At 41.3% G+C, this 22,679-nt stretch overlaps 1 protein-coding gene across 1 annotated transcript in view; it reads left to right on the top strand.

Moving 5' to 3' along the window:
* Nucleotides 1–22,679, top strand: part of CMYA5 (cardiomyopathy associated 5) — a 99,371-nt gene that overhangs the window by 42,178 nt on the left and 34,514 nt on the right. The window contains exons 2-5 of the mRNA XM_010834587.1: nt 3,064–13,306; nt 16,391–16,486; nt 18,086–18,319; nt 19,850–19,872. Coding sequence (XP_010832889.1) covers nt 3,064–13,306; nt 16,391–16,486; nt 18,086–18,319; nt 19,850–19,872 — 10,596 coding nt within the window. The remainder of the gene's footprint in view (nt 1–3,063; nt 13,307–16,390; nt 16,487–18,085; nt 18,320–19,849; nt 19,873–22,679) is intronic.

The following is a 22,679-nucleotide window of genomic DNA, read 5'->3' as shown; positions in this document are numbered from 1 at the left end:
CCTTAGTGTCTCTCATTTTCTTGAAGTGATCTCTAGTTTTCCCCATTCTGTTTTCCTCTATTTATTTGCATTGATCTCTGAGGAAGGCTTTTTTATCTGTCCTTGCTGTTCTTTGGAATGCTGCATTCAAATGGGTATATCTTTCCTTTTCTCCTTTGCTTTTCACTTCCCTTCTTTTCACAGCTATTTGTAAGGCCTCCTCAGACAGCCATTTTGCTTTTTTGCATTTCTTTTTCTTGGGGATGGTCTTGATTCCTGTCTCCTGTACAATGTCACGAACCTCTGTCCATAGTTCGTCAGGCACTCTGTCTATCGGATCTAGTCCCTTAAATCTATTTCTCACTTCCACTGTATAGTCATAAGAGTTTTGATTTAGGTCATACTTGAATGGTCTAGTGGTTTTCTCCACTTTCTTTAATTTCAGTCTTAATTTGGCAATAAGGAGTTCATGATCTGAGCCATAGTCAGCTCCCAGTCTTATTTTTGCTGACTGTATAGAGCTTCTCCATCTTTGGCTGCAAAGAATATAATCAATCTGATTTCGGTGTTGACCATCTGGTAATGTCATGTGTAGAGTCTTCTCTTGTGTTGTTGGAAGAGGGTGTTTGCATTGACCAATGTGTTCTCTTGGCAGAACTCTATTAGCCTTTGCCCTGCTTCATTCTGTACTCCAAGGCCAAATTTTCCTGTTACTCCAGGTATTTTCTTGACTTCCTACTTTTGCATTCCAGTCCCCTATAATGAAAAGGACATCTTTTTGGGGTGTTAGTTCTAGGAAGTCTTGTAGGTCTTCAAAGAACTGTTCCACTTCAGCCTCTTTACTGTTCCAGGGTATAGACTTGGATTACCGTGATATTGAATAGTTTGCCTTGGAAACTTAACAGAGATCATTCTGTCACTTTTGAGATTGCATCCAAGTACTGCATTTCGGACTCTTTTGTTGACTTTGATGGCTACTCCATTTCTTCTAAGGGATTCCTGCCCACAGTAGTAGATATAATGGTCATCTGTGTTAAATTCATCCATTCCAGTCTATCTTAGTTCGCTGATTCCTAGAATTATTGGTAAGAAACCTGAATTTAATCATGTATGTTTTTTTGAAGTGGTTTAATTTAATACTTATGCTTAGTGGTTTTTGAGCATAGATTTTTTTGTTGTAGAAAAATTGTGTTTAAGCCAGTCAGTAGTTTTCTATTTATATCAATCTTTAACTTAAAGGAAATATAACTGCTGAATTGGTCAGGCTGCTGAATTGGTCAGGGTTGGTAACACTGGAGATTTTAAAACTAAGCCTTGAAGAGTAGATAGAATTTAAATATGCAGGAAAGCTAGTTTTTGGTGGGGAAGAATTATAGATGGAGGAATGGCATGAGCATGGGGAGGTGGGGTGGTGTAAGAAAATTCCAGAAAAGAGTGCTGTGAAGTCCAAGACAGGCCCAATGGCATTTCAAAGGGAGACCCAAAGCCAGCTACCTCTTGAGGGTTAGTCCAAGAACACCATCTCTCCAAACCAATTGAGTATGACCATGCCTAGGCTCCTATGATGAAGAAAGAAAAGGCAATCCACTCCAGTATTCTTACCTGGGATATCCTGGGACAGAGGAGCCTGGTGTGCTGCAGTCCATAGGGTCGCAGAGTCGGACATGACTGAAGCAACTTAGCAGGCTCCTTTGACCCAAGGATTGTATGGAAGACATGATACTTTGGCCACCCAATGTGAAGAACTGACTTATTGGAAAAGACCCTGATGCTGGGAAAGATTGAGGGCAGGAGGAGAAGGGGATGACAGAGGATGAGATGGTTGGGTGGCATCACTGACTCAATGGACATGATTTGAGTAAGCTCCGGGAGTTGTTGATGGGCAGGGAAGCCTGGCGTGCTGCAGTCCATGGGGTCACAAGGAGTTGGACATGACGGAGCAACTGACCTGAACTACATGCAAGGCACATTTTGTGTGTGTTACTGAATTAAATCCTCACAGCAGTCCCATAAGGTAGATTCTATTGTGACCCCTGGTTTACAGATCAATCAGGTACAGCACAGTAGGCTGCTGTTTTTTTGTGATGTATCTGTATTCACTGTTTTTCCTCATGGCCCCGACTCACAGTTCCTATGATATACTAGACAGTGAGTTATCTAATTAAAACAGAAATGTATCAGGTAGGCGTAGGGTGGAAGTGGATACTTGGAAAGAAGGGCAGGTAAGGATCAGAGAGTTAAGTATCTTGAATTAATTTTTCTACAGGTATGAGGCATTTACTGACATTTTTGAGCAGGAAGTGGCATGATGACCATTTTTAGTAAAATTGGTCTGAAAAGATAGGCAGAATGAATTGAGGGTGTGAGGAGGGTGGGAGGTAAATGTGATATCAGCTGACCAGTTAGGAAGCTAATGAAATAGTCCATGGCAGAGTGATGTGATAAAAAGCTGGGTCACAGTAGTGATAACAGTAACACGGAGCCACAGATTGAAGAGCCATTATGAAGGTCCTGGTGACTGTTGTCATATAGATAATAGCAAGTCTGAAGGGCTGGAGGAGTCACAAGAGGCTCACTCTCTGATAGGGTGATAGGCGAAGGTGGTGAATTTATTTTTATTTTTTTATTTTTAAATGTTTGTTTATTTGGCTGCACAGGGTCTTAGTTGTGGCATTCAGATCCCTAGTTGGAGCATGTGGGATCTAGGTCTCTGACCAGGGATCAAACTCCAGGCCCCCTGCATTGGGAGCATGGAGTCTTAACCACTGGAGGACCACTGGGGTAAGTCCCAAAGGTGGTGAATTTAGCGTTAGCTTTTTTTTTTTTTTTTACCTTTGCAGAATATTGATTTCATTCCAGTTTGGGATGTGTTATTGTATTTGGTATCCTGACTTCAATTCTTAGACTTTATTTTGTGTGTGTCCCGGTTTTCGGTATGGATGGCATCATTTATCTGTATATTTTAACTTCACATTAATCCTTTACCTAGTAAAAATGGGATCTTTACTTATTATTTAATATGTAATTAAGATGTTATTATTATTACTATATGTAAATTGTCAATAATATTATCATTTACTGCAGGTTATCAGACCAGGATGAAGAGGGCAAGGCCGAGAAGAAATGTATCATATCTGACCCCTCCTTTTCCATGGTAACAGTTCAACAGGAAGATAGTGGTATCACCTGGGAGACCAGTTCAAGTAGGCCTTCCACCCCTTGGGCCTCAGAAGAAAGTCAGACGTCTGGTGTGTGTAGTCTGGAAGGGTCGACTCTGAATTCTCCTCCAGGGAATGTTTCCTTTATCTTGGATGAAGTTAAAAAAGTTCGGAAAAGAAAGCCTAAGTCAAAGCATGGCTCACCATCTCTGCGTCGGAAAGGCAACAAAAAGAGAAATTCTTTCGAATCCCAAGATGTTCCTGCAAACAAAACAAGTACTCCTTTAATTTCAGAAAGTCAGGAACTAACCACCCAGAAAGACAAGTCATCTACTGGCGCTTATGATAAGATGAGAAAAAAGAAGAGCACCTCAAGTACACCTCCCATTACGGGGGCAATATACAAAGAGTATAAGCCCCTAGTGTTAAGGCCGGTCTACATAGGAACAGTACAGTATAAAATCAAGATGTTCAATTCTGTTAAAGAAGAATTAATTCCTCTGCAATTTTATGGAACATTGCCAAAGGGTTATGTCATTAAAGAAATCCATTATAGGAAGGGGAAAGAAGCATCCATTAGTCTAGAGCCAGAGTCAGGCGATCATGATCTTAAAGTAGTTTCCAAAACAGGCAAGTCAGTAGCCCAAAGCATAGAAGATGTTAAAGTAAAAGAGCTTGCTCCACCCTGGAGAGATGCGTTCTCCAAAGGATCAAAGTCCCTGACCTCCTTATTCAGTCATGGAGATCAGAAGAAAACTTACGATGATTTTCCCTTAAGGGCTGCATCTGCCGCCCAGCACACACCTTCCTCTCATACAAGTCATGCCATAGCAGAACGGGAATCACAGCTCAGCCCTCCTCGGGTAGTGCCACGACTGCTGGTTGATGAAGCAAAGCCCCGTGAAATGAAGCCTTCCTTTCTCACACCCGATACATCTGTAGCCGCGTTCCTGGAAACTGCAAAGGAAGAATCTGAGGCTGATTCACAAGAAATAGTAATTGCAGAGCCTGACTCTTCAGCCTCACCGCCTGTACTGGATGAAGTGAAGACGGAAGACATGTCTTCGGTTGACCATTCCATTTCACTAGAGGCAGAGAAGGGTTCTCTGGAATCAGGTGCACCAGGTCTGACAGCCTCTATCCAGGAAGCTTTCAGCCCTGAGAGAGACAAGCTGGATCTGACTTCTCGGGAAAGGGTAGAACCAGTCACTGACCAACTGACCCCTCCTCATCTCATCATCAAAGGAGGGAAGGGAGAAAGTGTGCCCGAGCCATCCATTTCTCTTTTTGAACCTCTAGGGTTAGAGGAACCAGAGAAGGAAGAAATACAAATGCCTCTACCAATGGCTGCTACCCCTGAACCTGAAGATTCTAACTTAGTGGAAGAAGAAGAGATCATAGAACTTGATTACCCAGAAAGTCCATCAGTTTCTGAGGAGCCCTTCCCACCACGCTTGGCCCCTGAAGTGGAGGAAAAAGAGGAGACCCCTCTGCCATTACTGACAACTTCAACACCTGAACATGTCACCTTGTCTGAGGAAGAAAGAGAGGAAAATGAGTCTGTTTCTACTGATTCTGCTTTTGTGTCAGAGTATTCAGCCCCACAGGATTGGAACTATGAACTAGAGAAGCAAGAAGCTGAGCCAGTTTCTTTACCTCATGTGAAAGCTGTATCTGAACATGCAGTTTTGTCAGAAGAAGAGGACGATAAATTTGAGCCTTCTTCCCCAACTTCAGCTTCTATATCTGTCTCACCCTCCACAACTGAGAAAACTCTTGAATGCCAGTCCCCACTGTTTTCAGCAGTTACACCAGAACCCATGATCCTGTCTGGAGAAGAGGCCTCAGAAAGTGGGCATTACACGCCGGATTCCACATCTGCTTCTGAATATTTAGTTCCCTCTCAGGCAACAGAAGAGTCACCAAAGAAAACAGTAGACCTTAAGTCCCCATTAAAGTCACAGGGTGTTTCTGAGCCCCTGATTCTGTCAGAAGAAGAGAATGAAGACCCTGGGCTGTGTTCCCCAGAGGTGGACTCTCTTTCTGAACGTTCTCTCTCACCACACACAACTGAGGGGACTTCTGAAGGCCAGGCCCCACTGCTTTCAGCCGTGACATCTGAACATGCCATCCTGTCAGAAGAAGAGAACCTAGGAAATGAGGGTGTCACACGAGATTCAGCACTGACCTTCCAAAATGCAGTCCCACCAAATGTAAGACAGGAATCCCCAAAGAACATAATTGATGATGTCTCCCTTTTGAAATCAGAAGGTGTTTCTGAGCACAAGACTATGTTAGAAGAAGAGAAGGAAGACGCTGGATTCTACACCCCAGAGGTGGCCTCGTTACCTGAAGGCTTCCTCCCACCATCCACAACTGAGGGGACTCCTGAATGCCAGGTCCCACGACTTTCAGCTGCCCCACCTGATCACGTGGTCCTCTCGGAAGAAGAGACGGTAGAAATGGAGCGGTACACACCCTCTTCCACCTCTGCTTCTGAACTTTCAGTACCACCATATGCAACACCCGAATCACAGGAGGAAGAAATTGTCCACACATCCCCTTTAAATCTAAAAGGTTCCTCCTCCCCCATGATTTTCTCAGAAGAAGAGCAAGAAGACATCGGACCTTTTTCTCCAGACTCGGCTTTTGTGTCAGAATTCTCATTTCCACCCTATGCAACAACAGGGAAGAGAGAATTTGAGTGTGATTCTCCAATATGTTTAACATCACCGTCTGAACACACTATTTTGTCCGATGAAGACACGGAGGAAACGGAACTTTTTTCTCCAGACTCAGCGTCACAGGCTTCCATCCCACCATATAGGATCCCAGAAATGAACAAAAAGGAAATTGAGCCTGATTCACTGTTAACTGCAATGGCTGCATCAGGATATCCCCGCTTCTCAGAAGCAGATGAGGAAGAAATTGCGCCAACGACGACTACACCTGTTCCTGAGCATCTAAGTTCATCACAGAAGCAAAGAGCTGAACCTTCGGTGTCTGCACCTGAAGACTTGAGTCAGCTCCCTTCAACAAATGAAGCAGAGAAAGCAGAAATTAAGCCCGATGCTCAAACAACATCAGCATCTGTATCTGAATATCTCATTCTGGCACAGAAGCAGAGAACACAAACGTATTTAGAACCTGAGCCTGAAGACTCGATTCCACCAAGTTTAACCAGTGATTCAGAGAGGGGAGAAACCAAGTCTAGTTCATCGCTAGCTGCAGCACCTGCAGTAAAGGAAGTACCCACAGTAAAGGAAGAAACCAAACCTGTTTTGCCGGCATCTCAGTGTTCAGTTTCACCTGATTCAGTACATGCAATTAAGAAAGAACAAGAACCCCAAACATCCCTCACTCCAAAATCTGCAGATGAACAGATGGCTTTGTTAAAAGTTGAAAGTAAGGAAGAAATTGTGCCTGATTCTCAAGAAGCTATAGCACATGTATTGCAGGATCAAGAAATGGAGCCTCAGCCTCCAAATGTCCCAGAGTCTGGGATGAAAGATTCAGTTCTGCCTGACTTGGCAGATGAGCCAAAGAAGGATGTCAAACCCAATTTAGCTCCAACTGTGACATCTGAACTAGAACAGAGAAGGTTGTCAGAGAAGGAGCCTGAAGTAACGAAGCCATATTCACCTCTAAAGGAAACATCTTTATCTAGACCTGAGATTTCATCAGTGGTAAAAACAGAAGTGAAACTGGATTCTAAAGTAACTCGTACACCTCGAGTGCCGCGTTCAGCTTCACCAGGAGTGGAACAGGAAGTTGAGCATGGACCACCTGTACCAGAATTTGAATTTTCAGCTTTGTCAGAAGAAATAAAGAAAGAAATCGAACCCAGTTCTTCAGTAACCGCAACATCTGAGACAAAGCATGATTCAAACTTAACCAAATTAGCAAAAGAAGAAATCCCAACAAATTTACCTCTTACCACCCCTATAGAACATCCAGTCTTAACAAAAGGAGAAAAGAGTGAATTAGGAAGTGGTTTACCACCTGTAGATGAGCATTCACTTTTTAAAGAAGATAAGGTAGCAATCAAAGCTAGTCCGTCTCCCACTGAAACTGCTGCATCACAATATCCAGCTTGGTCAGAAGTCGAGAAAGAAATTAAATTTGATTTACCTGCAAGCATATCCTCTATATCAGAGCATTCTGTTTTGTCAAAGGTAGAGACCGAAGACATTAAACCTGGGTTGGCAATAACCAAGACTTTGTCTTCTCAGCATTCAGATGTATCAAAGGAAGCAAGGGTGGAAGACAAACAAGATCTTTCATTTCCCACAGTTCTCGACTCTGAATATTTGGATTTATCACAGAAAAAAAATTCTGTGTCTGCCTCAGAGATGTCAGGACCTGAACATGTGCCTTCGCTCAGCCTAGGTGGTGAGATAAAGAAAACAGAAACTGAACTTCCTTCCTCACAGAACATGTCACCTGCACCCAAATATATAGTCCCAAAAGGCAAAGATGAGGTGACAGCAAGTTCTGTTCCTGAGTTGGAACATTTAACATCAGAAGACTTAGCTTCAACATTCTTAACCTTCAGTGGTGATAAGAGGGAACAGGCAGTAGAGACACCCTCTGTAATTCAGGGAGATTTCCGGTCAGAAAAACCAGGTCTCGCTCTGGCACAGCTGTCTTTGGAACCTGAGAGGAGAGACAAGACACATCCAGTATCAGAATTCCCTGATACTGGAAACGCTGGCTCAGAATTCGCTGGTGATGTAAATAGGCAAAGTGGATCCATACAGACAGAACATATAAAATCTCCCTTACCTGAAACAGAGAATTCTGCCTTAGCAAAGGGCCTACCCGAGCTCAGGAGCAGAGGAGAAGGAAAAGAGGAAAACAGGGAACTTCATGTGTCAACTACAGTTCCTGAAATTTCGGAGGTGTCTTCATACCTTAGGGAGGAACCTCAGATTCAAGAAATGAAATCTCTCTCTGCTAAGGTAGTTAGCTTAGGATCAAGGGAAGCATTTACTTCTCAACTTGAAGGAGACAGCCTAGAAGAATTTCAGTCACACACTTTATCCTCAAAAGGATTATCAGAAGAGCTAAACCGTTCAGCTGACTTTAAAAAAGAAGAAAAACAAGAAATAAGCCCATTACAGCCAGCAGGAAATTTGAAGGCGCAAGAGACAGAAGATACTGTAACTAAGCCAAATGAAACTGACCAACCAAATTCATTTCATGTACTGCAGAGTATAACAGAGCCATCAAATATCACTTCTTCTGGCCTCTTCGTGCAACAGAAGCCTGAAGAAGCACTTGTTTCAGATCAAGCTGCTACATTACCTGAAATAAGCAGGTCTTTTGCAGATAAACAAGACCTGGGTATTAAACAAGTTTTGTTTATGAAAGACAATTTGCCTTTGGAAGAATCAAAATTATTTATGACAACTGAATCTACAAATGTTAGAGAAACACACATGAAAGAGGCCCTTATTTCTCCAAAGGATGAAAACTGGGTGCTGAAAGAGCCAGAAGGAGACTTGGTAAGTCATCACGAAGAAAGAGCCATGGAATCTGTGCAGCTGGATCATTCTGGTACCAATGATCTGATGACAGGGCAGCTCAAGCCTGCTCTGCCAGAGAAAGACCACATGCTTGAAATCAGAAAGCAAATTCTGCCACCTTCTGCAGAAGAACCTCACGTAGCATTCCAAGAACCAGTGTCTACTCTCGATACCTCCCGTGATAATGTAGAGACCTTAGCAACTGAAACTTACTCTTCTGAAGACATAAAGCTGGTCCCCAAACCAAAATCTTTAGTTCCAGCTGGAAATGTGGAGAGAAGTGAGGCAGAAGGGAAGCAGACCCTTTCTTTTGTTGGGGGTGAAAGTTTGGTAGTGGAGAAAGCAAACACAGAAATTTCCAGGCCTTGCAAAGAAGGCAGCCAGGAAGAAATCAAAACACCTTATGAAGGAGGCCTCCAGAAACCAGTGTCTGGCCCATCAGTGGAACAAGTCAAATCAGAAACTCCTCCCTCTCTTGTCAAAGCTGCCCGTGCCTTGGCTGAAGAGGCAGAACCTGCACTGGGCGTTGAAAAAGAAGCACATGGCCGTATATCCCCTTTGCCTGGAGAGAAGCCATTAGAAGAATCCAACGTGGTTCAGCCAAAGGTTGCAGATGATGCTAATGAGAGAGGGAAACCACCATCCGAAGTGAAAGCACCCACACAAATAAAACCACTCTCCTCAACCCAAGAAAATGAAGAACCTCAACCCCTAGAGTCACCTGAGGTGATACAAAAGCCGCCCAAGCAGCAGAAGGCAGTGGAGCCAAGCATCTCTGAGGAAAAGGGAAAGAAAGGAATTTCATCTTTCACATCATGGGTGTCCAGTTTCTTTTTTAGATCAAGCACTCTAGATAACAAAGTTGCTGAAAAAGAAGATTTAGAAGCTCAGCCCAGCCCATCTGAAGAAAAAACAGTGACTGTGATAGATTCTGAAGGTCCTGCTCCAGCTGACGTTCATGGAACTGAGAAGCCAATGAGTTATCTATTCCTAGAGGCCAAACGTGAAACTGCTTCAGAATCCACAGGTTCTTTAGTTAAATCTGGTGAGCATCAAGATTTTAAAGAAAAACCTGCATTGTTATCAGATGTAGAAGTTTCGCCACAGCCAAAATCCAATTTTGAGGCATCTAGTGATGATTATGGGAAGAAAGAAGTCCTAGACTATTCAGGAGAAATGGACCTGACCTCAGTAGTTACTTCTGCTGATGGCGAGGGACATCTTAGAATTCAATCTGATTCTCCCATGGGTGAAAAATCCATTATGGAAGAAGCCAAAAATGCTGTTCCTCTTCATGTCACTGACAGTAAAAGACTCCAGAAGCCAGAAATCTCCCCTCGATCTAAATGGAATATTTCTATTCTTAAAGAAGAGCCAAGAAGTGATCAAAAAGAAAAAACACTCTTTTTAGTTGATGCAACAGATAAGGTGCCACAACAGCCAGAATCAGGTTCATCTAGCTTTGCAAGTAAAGATATCACAGAGGAATCAGAGAAGCTGGAGTCAATAATTTTGCCAGGAGAAGAACCTAAAGGCAGTTTAATTGATCTCGGTGAAGACAGACTAGGGAAAGAGATGCCAAAACCCGTTTCCTTGAAAATTTCTGAAGAGGAAGTAAAACTCAGATCTGTTAGCCCAGCTGAGGAGAAAGGTAACTTGGGAATGGGATCATATTCTTTGGCAGAAAAGAAGGTGCTGGCAGAAAAACAGGAGACAGCAGCCCCATTAGAACATAGAGATATTAATGAAATAGAGAAGGCAAAAATTATACATGGGCCTAGCCCTGTTAAATTGGAAGAACCAAAAGCTGCTACTGTGCTGCAGCAAGTCTATCAAAATGAAGACCACAAAGAAAGATACAAAATTATTGAGGAGGAGAAAGGAGAAGAAAAAGAAGAGCGGTCACATGCATTTTCAGAAGGGAGGGAGCAGGAAATTCAGCCATATTCCATAAGTATAGCCGGGCATCCGCCTGAAGAGTCAGATATCTCTTTCCATCTTACTTTGGGTGAAACCCAACCATTTTCATTAGTTAAAACTACAGAAGCTGCTGAAACATTAGAAACCACGATCTCAGAGGCTTACTCTGAAATCAGGGAAACAAAGGCAGTAGGAAGTCAACCACATCCATTAGAAGAACGTGAAGTTTTGGTGGAGGAAACCAAGGCTTTCCTTCCCGTGGATCTTCCTTATCATGATGAAATAAATGAGCCCTCTTTACCTAAGGAAGGAAACCTGGTACTGGAAAAGTCAAGCAGGGATGTGGTGACTCACAGTGAAGAAAAGGGACAGGCCATAGTGTCAGAGCTGCCAAAAGCTGGCTCAGTTGGTACCACAGAAGAAAGTAAACAAGGCTCTCCATCTAAAGAATCTGAAAGGATTTTAGATCGTCCTTTTGGCGAAACAAAGAGCTTAGAAACACCTTCATATCTGTTGTCATCTGTGAAACCTCACTCACTCACTTCAGGAGCATCTCCAGAAGTTAGTCCAGAGAAGAAACAAGAACTACCATGGTCAGAAGTGACTCCACATAGGCCTACAGTCCATACTACTCAAACATCTAAAGATCAAACGTCTGAAATGTTTGAACAGCCTGTTCTTGTTTCAAAACACCACTTGGAGGCTGTAGAAGATTCCCAAGTATATGAACCATGCCCTTCAGCAAGCAGTAACTATGCTCAATTTATTACTAATGCATCAACAATCAGTGCTGATGAGGTGGTTTCTAAGGAGCCTGAAGACACAAGCGTAAGAGATGAAGAATTTACAGTGACTAGTAAGCCAGCTGGACTTTCTGAAGAGCAAAAGAGTGCCTTCAGTATCATTTCTGAAGGTTGTGAAATACTGAATATTCATGCTTCTGCATTTATTTCTTCAGTTGATCAGGAAGAAAGTGAACAAATGCAAGATAAGTTAGAATATTTGGAAGAGAAGATCTCATTTAAGCCTATACTCCTCCGTGATGAGAGTGAGGAGGTTGCTTGCCATAAAACACTACAGAGTAAGTTAGAAGATTCTGATATAAAAGTTATATCATTGAAAGAAGACCAACAAAAGGAAATTCATACAACCAAAGAGGAGATACCCACAGACTCAGAAACTGGTGATTTAGCCTTTAATCAGCCCACAAGTCCTGATGAAGAGGATTACTTTGAAAAATATACATTGATTGATTATAACATCTTCCCTGACCCAGAAAAACAGAGCGCTCCATGGAAATTAGAGGCAGGACTATCAAAAGAAGTTCCAGAAGAAACTGTCTCTTTCCCAGAACATTCAGAGGAAGGTGCCCTAGAACATGAATATGACTTGGTGAAATTAGATGAAAGTTTCTATGGACTCGAAAAGGACTACAGCAAATTATCTGACCCAGAGACCCAAAAGTCTTTGGTTATCCAAAAATTAACAGACAGAGATGCTCCAAAGAGCACAGACAGAGACGTGGACTCAAAGTCACCTGGGATGCCTTTATTTGATGAAGAGGAAGGAGTTTTGTCACGAACCCAGATATTTCCTACCACTGCAAAAGCCATCAATCCTGAACTTCTGGAGGAGCCACCTGCGCTTGCATTTTTATACAAAGATCTATATGAAGAAGCAGTTGGAGAGAAAAAGAAAGAAGGGGAGACAGCTTCTGAAGGTGACAGTGTGAATTCTGAAGCTTCATTTCCAAGCAGAAATTCTGACACCGATGATGGAACAGGAATATATTTTGAGAAGTACATACTCAAAGATGACATTCTCCATGAAACATCTGTAACTGAAAAGGACCAAGGCCAAGGTCTCGAAGAAAAGCCAATTGATAAGGATGATTCATACCAACCAATAACTGCAGAAGGGGAAATTTGGGGCAAGTTTGCAACTATTGGCAGGGAGGAGAGTCTGGAAGAGAAACAGAAAGCAGCTTACAGGGAAGGAGAATCAGTAGGCCGCGTGGAGACCCTTGACAATGTAGCCATGCAAAGGAAAGCTCCCATCACTGAGGAAGTGAGAGTGGTTACCCAGAGGATAAGCTGTGCGGTTCCATTTGAAGACACTCATCATGTCCTGGAGAGAGTAGATGAAACAAACAGTCAGACTAATGAAGCAGCAAATGCAAACCCAGAGGTCAGTCTGAATGTCCCAGTGCAAGTGTCCTTCCCAGAGGAAGAATTTGCATCTGGTGCAACTTGCATGCAAGAAACACTGCAAGAAGAACCTCAAATAATGGTTCCCCCTGAGCCGAGTGAAGACTGGGTCCGCAGTAGCCCTGTTCAGGATGAGTATGAATTTGCTGAATCCCTGAATTATGAAGTGGTTACTCAAGACACTCTATCAGAAGACCTGTATTCAGAGTCCACCCCTGAAGATGTGTTATCTCAAGGGAAAGAATCCTTTGAACATGTCAGTGAAAATGAACTTGTGACTGAAGCAGAACAAAGAAAGTCTGCTGAACAGAAAGAGTTGGACATAGAGATGGCAGAACAAGACCAGTTACTATCAGAGTTGGTAACGGAGAAGGAACAAAAGGAAATGAAAACATCTCAGATTGACACATATTGCTACACATGCAAAAGCCCAATTTCTGCTGTTGACAAGATGCTTGGCACTCACAAGGACCATGAGATTTCAACACTTGATACAGCTATAAGTGCCGTAAAGGTAAATAGATTTTAAAGTGTAGAAGTGTGTAATCATACGTAGACAATCTGTTTTCTCATTTTCTCAATTTAAAAAATGACCAATATTTGATACATTTATCTTTAGGCATAATAGTCTGAAAAAAGACCTAGGAATATTTCCCTAGTTATTTAGTTTACATCACTTTGACAGGCATTTATTGGGTACATAATATGCGCCAGTTTTTTTCTACATTCTCTGTATACCAGGATAAATAACTGGCATTCCCCGTTAACTGTCTTTGAGGTCTCTTATTTTATAAAAGTAGCCCTTAACATTATCCAAAAAAGAAATAATTTCAAATACAAAAATACATGTTAGAGTACAGAATGCAATTTATTTTCTATTATCTACAGTATGATCCTTTAAAAATACACATTATATCATATTAAACAATTTTATTGCAAGTTTTACAAAATGTTCAAGATAGACATTTAAAATTTTTATTTTCTCCACATTTCTTCTTTATTTATAAAATTGATGGTAGAATTGGAAAGTTTTTGCATTCCTTCTGGCTATGTCTATAGACTCCCAATGTTAGAAAGTTAGTCATAACACCTATCCTTATAAATATCTTACTTCTTAGAAATACTATTGGAACTCAAACACTTAGTCTTTAAGATTCTCACCTACCTTTCAGTAGCCTTCTAACTGGAATCTCCACTCTTATCTCATCAATCTACTCTCCATGCAGTAACAGAATGATCTAAAATTCCAAGTAATAGCAAGAACTGAGCACTTACTATGGGCCAGGCAATGTATTAAGTTCTTTATATACAGGATATCTTTTAATTCTCACAAAAACCCTGTCATTGTCTTTGATTTGCAGGTAACAAAATGGGCTCAGAGAGCCCATCAAGTCCAAGGTCGTAGAAGACAGAACTAGGATTGGTGCCCAGATCTGTCTGATGCCAGAGCTCGTGCTTTTGATGTGCGCCTTTGTTACTCTGCTCAGGGCCTTCCTAACGGTGGCAGTTTTCAATACGATCATTCAGTTAGGTCACTGATCACTGTCAGATTCATTTTGATTCAGTAGGATAACACATTTGAATCTTAGATTTTTTGCTCTTTTTTCTGGAAAAGTAATCCTTCTCAACTTGTATTTTGTTGAAACTTTACCTAGTCAAGTTTGGGAATAGGCCGTGGTTCAATTTCTTTTTGGACTCTCAGGCATTCAGATGCATCAGCACCAGTGAAACATGCCCCGTTCTTTGATGACACTTGGTTTTGTTAACTAACAACTAGTGGGTACTGTCAGCAGAAAGAAGACTTTTTTTTCAGCCTTCTTAATTATGTTCTGTTTATCTCTGTGAGTTTCAGAAATTAAAAAAATAATTCTGTCTAAATCCTGTCAATTTAAAACAAATTTCAGAAGCAGAGAGATATGATGTCTCCTGCTTTAAAACCATTTTAAAGTTCTTTTTATTTTTTTCCGGACTTTCTCCAAAGAGTATGAACAGAAAGTGCAAAACAAATTGACTAAGCCAGAGACTTGCTTCGTTCATTAAATGGACTGTGAAGATTGAATTGGTTGGCACTTTTTAAAAATTAAAAATAAATTTAAGAAGTTGTCACTTGAGAATTCTCTAGCATCTTGTGAGTGGCCATCTGTGATTTTTCGGGAACTGACGGCTGCATTTGTAGATTGTCCAGGTCCTGGCTTCTCCCTCCACTCCATCCCTGTTTTGGTGGATTATCTTTTATCTGTCATTTATTTCTTCCATCACTCTCTTCCTTCCCTCTTTCTCTCTCCCTTCCTATTCCATGTTAAGAGCCGTGCTCATCATAGGGAATAAAAACAAAAATAAAGGAACCTGGACTTGTAGCTCCCCAAAATCAAACAGCATCATGGGAATGCAGTGTTCTGAGCGAGAAACCCTCTGGGAGTGAGTGAAATGCTGGAGGGGGACTGGAGAGATGGGGAAGGTATCTTGAGAAGGTGCAGCTTTGGTGAGCCTAAATAGGATAGAGTTCTTCTAACAAATCAGGGCAGGGAGGACATTCTAGAGACAGGGATTGCCTTCTAAAAAGGCACATAGGTGAGAGAATCCTGGAGCCCTATGGAGAAGAGGCAGGGGCATGAGCAGGAAGCAGAGAACCAGATCCTGAAGGGACTTCCCACAATGTAATCTCTCCATCATTCTTTGGATAGTGAATCAGGCAGATGGAAGCTCTTTTATTCTGTGGTGTTAAGCTTTGCAGGATGCTGCTGCTGCTGCTGCTAAGTCGCTTCAGTCGTGTCCGACTCTGTGCGACCCCATAGACGGCAGCCAACCAGGCTCCCCCTTCCCTGGGATTCTCCAGGCAAGAACACTGGAGTGGGTTGCCATTTCCTTCTCCAATGCATGAAAGTGAAAAATGAAAGTGAAGTCGCTCAGTCGTGTCCAACTCCTAGCTACCCCATGGACTGCAGCCTACCAGGCTCCTCCATCCATGGGATTTTCCAGGCAAGAGTACTGGAGTGGGGTGCCATTGCCTTCTCTGTTTTGCAGGATAGATTACAGCTAACTTTATAACTAAGAAGTACTGTTGAGGGTCATTAGAATCTTAAGATCTCTTTAGTAGATAGTTTTCATTGTTGGGTATGCTAGATTTCAGGCCTGGTGACTTCTCAGGGTCATGTGAGGCAAGCACACCTGAAACCATTGGTGCAAATGTGAGGAGGTTTCTCAGATATGTTGGACCAGTTCAGAGAAAAGTCTGCCATCTAAGAAGAAAGACAATGTATAACAATTCAGGCCTTACTAAGGAGAAAGAATTCAATTCATAGTTTACTAAAACAAGTATACTTTGAATTCACCAGCTGACCAAGAAGGCCTTCCTCTTGCACAGGATAAAATAAACTGTTTATTGCTCTCACTCATAAGCCTCCTAATTGTTCATCAGACATTACCTATAGAGTCAATTTAGATGAAGCAGCAAAGAAAATTTAAGTTGATTTGTTTGTGAACATGATATAGTGTATCTCTACCAAACATACAAAATTTATAAGGAAATTGGAACTCTCTGCTTGAAGTTCTTTTCTCAAATGTCATATACTAAGGATAGCTTCATTCTTTTCTTCAGGTTCAATTAGCAGACTTTCTAGAAGATTTGCAAGAAAAATCCTTGAGGATTGAAGCCTTTGTTAGTGAGATAGAATCCTTTTTTAATACCATTGAGGTAAGTTACCTTTTCCTTTTTACTTTATCCCAATTTGCTTACAACATCACAAGTAAATAAAGCTAAAATGACCTGAATTGGGGTTTGTGTGTGCATTTGTGTTTTGCCATTGTTGGTTTTGTTCCATTAAAAGTAGTCCTTAAATCTTCCTTCTGTGTTATCAGTGAGATTACTTCCTGTCTAAGGATAAATGATGTGCCCTTAAAAACACATACACATATATAAATAGGGTACCAACTATGATAGGGCAAACGCTTTACATGCTTGTCCAATTTGATCCTTACAGCAACCATATGAAATGGGAGTTATTGTTGCTCCCATTTTATAGATAAGAAACTGAGATTTAGAGTTAAGTATATTACCCAAGGTCATAGTAAGTTGATAGCCAAGATCGGAACTTACTTGCTCTACCATCCTGCCTTTCACTGGGTTGGCTCTGCAGAGATGTTCTAAAGCATTGCCTGGTGTTCCATGCTAAGGACAGATGAGTGTCTCTCATGGTACCGCTGTCTTTGATGAGTTCATGCCGACCCTGCTCTCTCTTCAATGAAGGAAGGGTATAGGAACGCTCCTTTGATATATGAACACAGCCCAGACATCCTTACTTACCTTACATCCTTTTACTTACTTACATCCTTACTTACTTACTTACATCCTTACTTACATCCTTACGTCCTTACCAATCAGTCAGGATTGACAGGCTTCTGTGGGAGGCTGGAGTGCAGTTTCCCCATCACTCCTCATTCTAGCTTGCTTGTGAAAGGTCTGCTTAACTCCTGTTGTAAATCAGTTAAGTGAAAGTGAAGTCGCTCAGTCGTGTCGGACTCTTTGCGACCCCATGGACCGTAGCCTACCAGGCTCCTAAGCCCATGGGGTTTTCCAGGCGAGAGTACTGGAGTGGGGTGCCCCTGCTGGTTATTTTTAGTGCTGTTGCTGGCCAACCTCCACTGCCACCAAAGTGTTCCTTTTAGACAGTAAATAATATGATCACCTTATCACTAGCCCTCTAGTCAGGAAAATCCTGTGGATGGAGGAGCCTGGCGGGCTAAGTCCATGGGGTCGCAAAGAGTCAGACACGACTGAGCGACTGTCACACACACTGGTCAGGACAGCTAAGCATCTGAGTTTGTCCAGACGGGCCGTGTGGTTTCTCTGACTCTGGCAGAAGGTGCCCCTTCCCTGGAGAGCATCTGTGACTGTGGCACCCTGTCCACCTATCCTCGCTGTTCCCTCCTCCACACTTGATTTTAGTAGAGTGGGAAAGATGGCACCGAACCGTCTTGGCTACCTGATCTTCATTCATCGTGATGCCAGGTTTTGTCACGTGGGAATGCAGGTAGGCAAGACTTCCCTACAGATATTTTTGTGTGTGTTTCATTAACTAAATCCTTCTCGATAGCCTTCTTACAGTGAATTCTGTTGCAGAGACAACTATGGCAAAGGAGGTTGATAGGCTGAAAATTCAGATTGTGTGCATCGTCTGTGATTCTCTTACCAGAATGCCCAAGATTAATTCTTTAAAAGGCTAGTATTTCTCGTAAAAAATACATGTACTTCTTTTTTCACTCAGAATTGGTTTTTTGTTTTTATTTTTTTTAGGAAAACTGTAGTAAAAATGAGAAACGGCTAGAAGAACAGAATGAGGAAATGATGAAGAAGGTTTTAGCACAATATGATGAGAAAGCCCAGAGCTTTGAGGAAGTAAAGAGAAAGAAGATGGAGTTCCTGCATGACCAGATGGTCCATTTTCTGCAGAGCATGGACACTGCCAAGGACACCCTGGAGACCATCGTGAGAGAAGCCGAGGAGCTTGACGAGACCGTTTTCTTGACTGTAAGCACCATTTCAAACAGATCCAGACACCTTGAACCCAGTCTGACCCAAGTCTATTTTTTAAAATTCAACTTTTGCTATTTCCTGAGATCATATATATCTCTCTGGGGAGTTTCTATAATTCTCATTTAAAAATTATTAGGGCATGCCAGATGCTCATGGAAGAGGCCCATCCAGTCCTTAAAGCCATAACACCCAGATCCAGCAAAAGGGTGCATGGAAGCCAGCCCACAGCATCATCTGTCCGTTCTGTCACAATGGATTGGTCGCCTTCTAGGAGGGAGGGAAAGCAGCCTGAAAACTTTATTTGTGCTATGCTGCCTGTGGGTGCAGGCCTGATCTTGCAGTGCCCGTCCCCACTTCATGCCCTAATCTGAAATGACCTCTCAACCATGCCCTCTGAGCCTCACCAAGTGGAGAGTAACATTTTGGTACACTCAGCATGCAAAAGGATGACATAGTATGACACCTCTTTTAGGTATCATGTTAATCTTTTTACAAGGGTCTTCCTGGGGACCAGATTCCTTAATTCAGACAAGTACCTTATGCACAGGGAATCCCTTGGGTGCTCCTCCAATTTCGCCCAGAGGCAGCTCTTTGCTCTCCCAATTCCCTAAACCTGCAGTAGAATGCTGGTTCTCCTCAGAGCCAGGATTAACCAGGAGTGATGGCAATGTTTTCCTCCAGGGCAATTTCAGACCCAGTTGTCAACTCTGAGGAAAGCACCTTTCTATGATGAGCTGTCAAAGCTCCTCTGTCCTCCCAGCCCTTTAGTGAAGACTGGAGATGGAGCAAGGCAAAACTGGGCAGAAAATTTGGGTGGGATGGATGTGGCATCCTCAGAGAAGGGTGAAAATCATTCAGTTGCATTATGCTTAATTAAGGCAAAGCTTTAGTATTTTAAAATTAAGTACCTCATGTGCAGTATAACATTAATAAAGTGCTTTGTGTTCCCTAAGAACCTCACCTGGGTTTGATAAGAATATTTTCTTCTCTCTAGAAGAACAAGTTGTGAAAAAGAAAGCATGCTTTTCCTACTTATAAAAGTGATATATATCCAGTTTAGAAAATTTGGAAAATATAGAAAAGAACAGAGAAGGTATCATCTAGAGATAACTACTGATTACATTTTGTTCTCTCTCTCTCACACACTGAACACATTTAAGTCATTTTTCTTGCTTCAGAGAATTCAGTTCTGGAAACTAATCCATTTGTTAAAGAATAGAGAGCAGCAGAGCAGAGGCAACTGTTGCCACTTTGCTGATGGTAGAGAGTAGACCTAAAGCCCCCTCCATCCGAGACCCCGCTCCCCACCCCTTCTGAGCACTAGTTCCTTTGCTGCGTGGAATGAAGCCCCCCAGAGGAAACAACCTCAAAGGTAGCTGAGGAGTGTAATGATTATTAGAACGTACACAGTCTTAGCGCTCTAGGTCGGTTTTTCTTTATGGTTGTTAACTAGTTTCTCTCTCTCTCCCCGCTCCCCTTCCCCTCTCTCAATCTCTCTCTCTGTCTCTCTCATTCCTCCGTAAGTCGTTTGAGGAAATCAATGAAAGGTATAGAAAGCGTGGCTCAATGTAGTGGTGGCCGAGAACAGCATGACTGTGTGCTTTATTTTTAATATTTTGATGCTTTATAGAAAATGAGCTGCCAGTTAAAAAAGACATACATTTAGTGAGCTCCTGGGTTTGCACTTTTAGCTACAGCGCTTTTAAAAGCTAAATGAAAGCTTTTGAAAGAAAACTGCATGTGCTTTAGTTAAATAACAATTATCATAATGTAGATTTTTAACTGCTTCCTTGAGATGTAGTCTGTATTTCCAACCTAATCTAGACTAGGCTATCTTTTCAGTCACTGCGTACAGAACATTTTGTATATGCTTCGACTTAATTGGTTATATATGAGTATTTGAAAGGATCATTCATATCTGCCTTGAGCAATTTGATGACTTATGTAATCTTTAATGGAACGTTCTCTCATTTTCTCTTCAAAAGACAGGCATGCGTTTATCTTCTCTTTCTGTTCCGCTCACCTAAATGAATCTTCTCTTGATTTTTGTTTCATGTTTGTTGTTGTATTTAACACTCAATCTAAGAGAAGTTCTTCATTCATTTAAAAGGCAAAACACTCAACAAGAAATCAGGAAGTGTTGTTTATAAAAACACATAACAATAAATCTTTGTTTATCTTCTGAGCATCTGATAATGAGATGCTCATACTGATCTGACTCATTTTCCTTTCTGCCCCATAAACAGGCTTGAGGTCTTTCCTACAGGCTGAGCCTAATGTTTTTTTTGTTTTTTTAAATCAATTTTACCCTTTTAATGTAAATTTCTAAAATTGTGAATATCATCTTCAGTTTGCTTCATTCAGTCTCAAATTGTAAAATAGCATAAAGTGAAAAATCAGGAATTTGTGATATGTTAAAATATAGAAAAATGGTTTTCAGTTAGAAACCTGATTTTTTAGATGAGAACCACACAGATGAATCCTATTTACCTGTTAAGGAAATCTATTCAACAGAATATTGCCAATATGTAAACATTTCTTCCATAATTTAATCACAATTAGTATGAATAAAAAGATATGGGCAAGGAAATAGACAATGAAAAAATTGATAACAAGTGTATAATGAAACTAAAACTTCCCCCTTAACATTTATGTTTCTTATCTACATTAGACTATATTCACAACTTCTGGGAAAAAAAGAATATTGCCAAAATGCTTCAAGAAAACAATTTGTATATTAATATTGGCAATAATCAATAAGGGTTTTATTACAGTGGCTGTGTTATAAATAGAAATACTCAGGGAGCTTTAAAAAATGCTGATGACTGAGTCTTCCCTCCTGAGATTCTGGCTTAACTGCTGTGGGGTGTGGCCAGGGCACTTTTAAAGCTTGCTAGGTGATTTCAGTGCACAGGCAGGATTGAGAACCTCTGGTTTATAACAGCCTGTCCTCTGGCCCAGTGGCGCCACAGACTGGCTGTGCCTGAATTGCCTGTGTGGTACTTCCTGGAGCTCCAGCCCAGATCCACTACAGGAGTATCCAGCAGTGGGCCAGTTCTGGACCAGAACTGAGACCAGTTCTGACACACGAGCCAGAAGCACACTGCGCAGGTCTGAAAACATACCCAGGCCTTGCTCCAGGTTTTCTTTTTTTAAAATTACACACTTCTTCTAAGTATTATTGATGTTTATTTTTACCCACCAAAGTATATGGATTGAGAATGCCATTCTGTATGCATTGGACAGCATATAGGCATTTTTGCTTATTTATTATACTTCATCCGCTTGTGGAAGATACTAATCAGCAAGAAAATTTAGTGAATGAAAATTTGCAAATGCATTTGCCTTCAAAAATGCTATAGTTTCACATTTTTTACTTTTCTAAACATTAGAATATTAACTTGCTAATATGCATTGACATGCGTTTAATTCTAAATACCATTTCTTTGGTTTTGTGCTTGAACTTGTTCATCTGTGTGTCTTTTTAATTAATTTTGATCTCATTGTCCAATTGGCAATGAGTTAATCTTTGCTAAAGCTGCATGTTGCCAAAAGGAAAGTATACCTGGAATAACCATTATTTTTCTGTAAAGAAAAAAGATAACAAAATTCGAGATTTGATGAAGAAATATGAGCAATTAAAGAAAATCTTGTTAAATGTGCACACATGTGATGAAGATTGATTTTTTTCACTGAAATGAAACCTTTCAGGTTCTCATGATAACTTGTACCTTAAAGTCTCAATGTTATTGGTGTTCCTGTCTATGAGAAATGCTAATTTTCTAGTTTCTTCCCCTTGCTGCTTTTTCTCCCTCTCATGGTATTATATATCTAAAGGCAATGCTTGCATATTAAATGATTTTTCACAACACCAAAAATGCTTAAATTAAAGAATGCTGTCAAGCATATTTAGACTCAAAATTTGCATATTCTGAAAAACACATTTGCTTAGAAAATGCTGTTCTGTTAAGAGGACGCATGTTTTTTCTCTGTTTTGCTCTTTTGTGTTATAATAATGGAAGAGAGTCTCAACCATTTGTAGGACCTGCTCATAAAAAGACATCGGCTTGCCCTTAAACACACTGATAAATTTGAACAGATCAGTGCATAAGGGAAAATTCAAACATTCTACATGCTTTATCTATAGCTACAGCTTCTGTGCTGCGAAGAGCCCTCCATGTAGTCAGTGACACGTCCTGAGAGGGCTTAGTATATGCACGCGTAACCCCTCTTTGTTCATTTTGAGTCTATCACTTCCACCCTCTGCATCCCTAAAGCCTTAATTAAGGTTCACGTTGCCTTCCCTCATCTAGAGCATCCTGGGGTCTCCCAACTGGCTTCACCACCTCTCCAG

The sequence above is a fragment of the Bison bison genome, unplaced genomic scaffold (genome assembly GCF_000754665.1).
Source record: "Bison bison bison isolate TAMUID 2011002044 unplaced genomic scaffold, Bison_UMD1.0 scf7180017864034, whole genome shotgun sequence".
Taxonomy (NCBI): domain Eukaryota; kingdom Metazoa; phylum Chordata; class Mammalia; order Artiodactyla; family Bovidae; genus Bison; species Bison bison.
The sequence above is the reverse complement of the archived record's forward strand: the minus strand, read 5'-3'. Positions and strand labels throughout refer to the sequence as shown.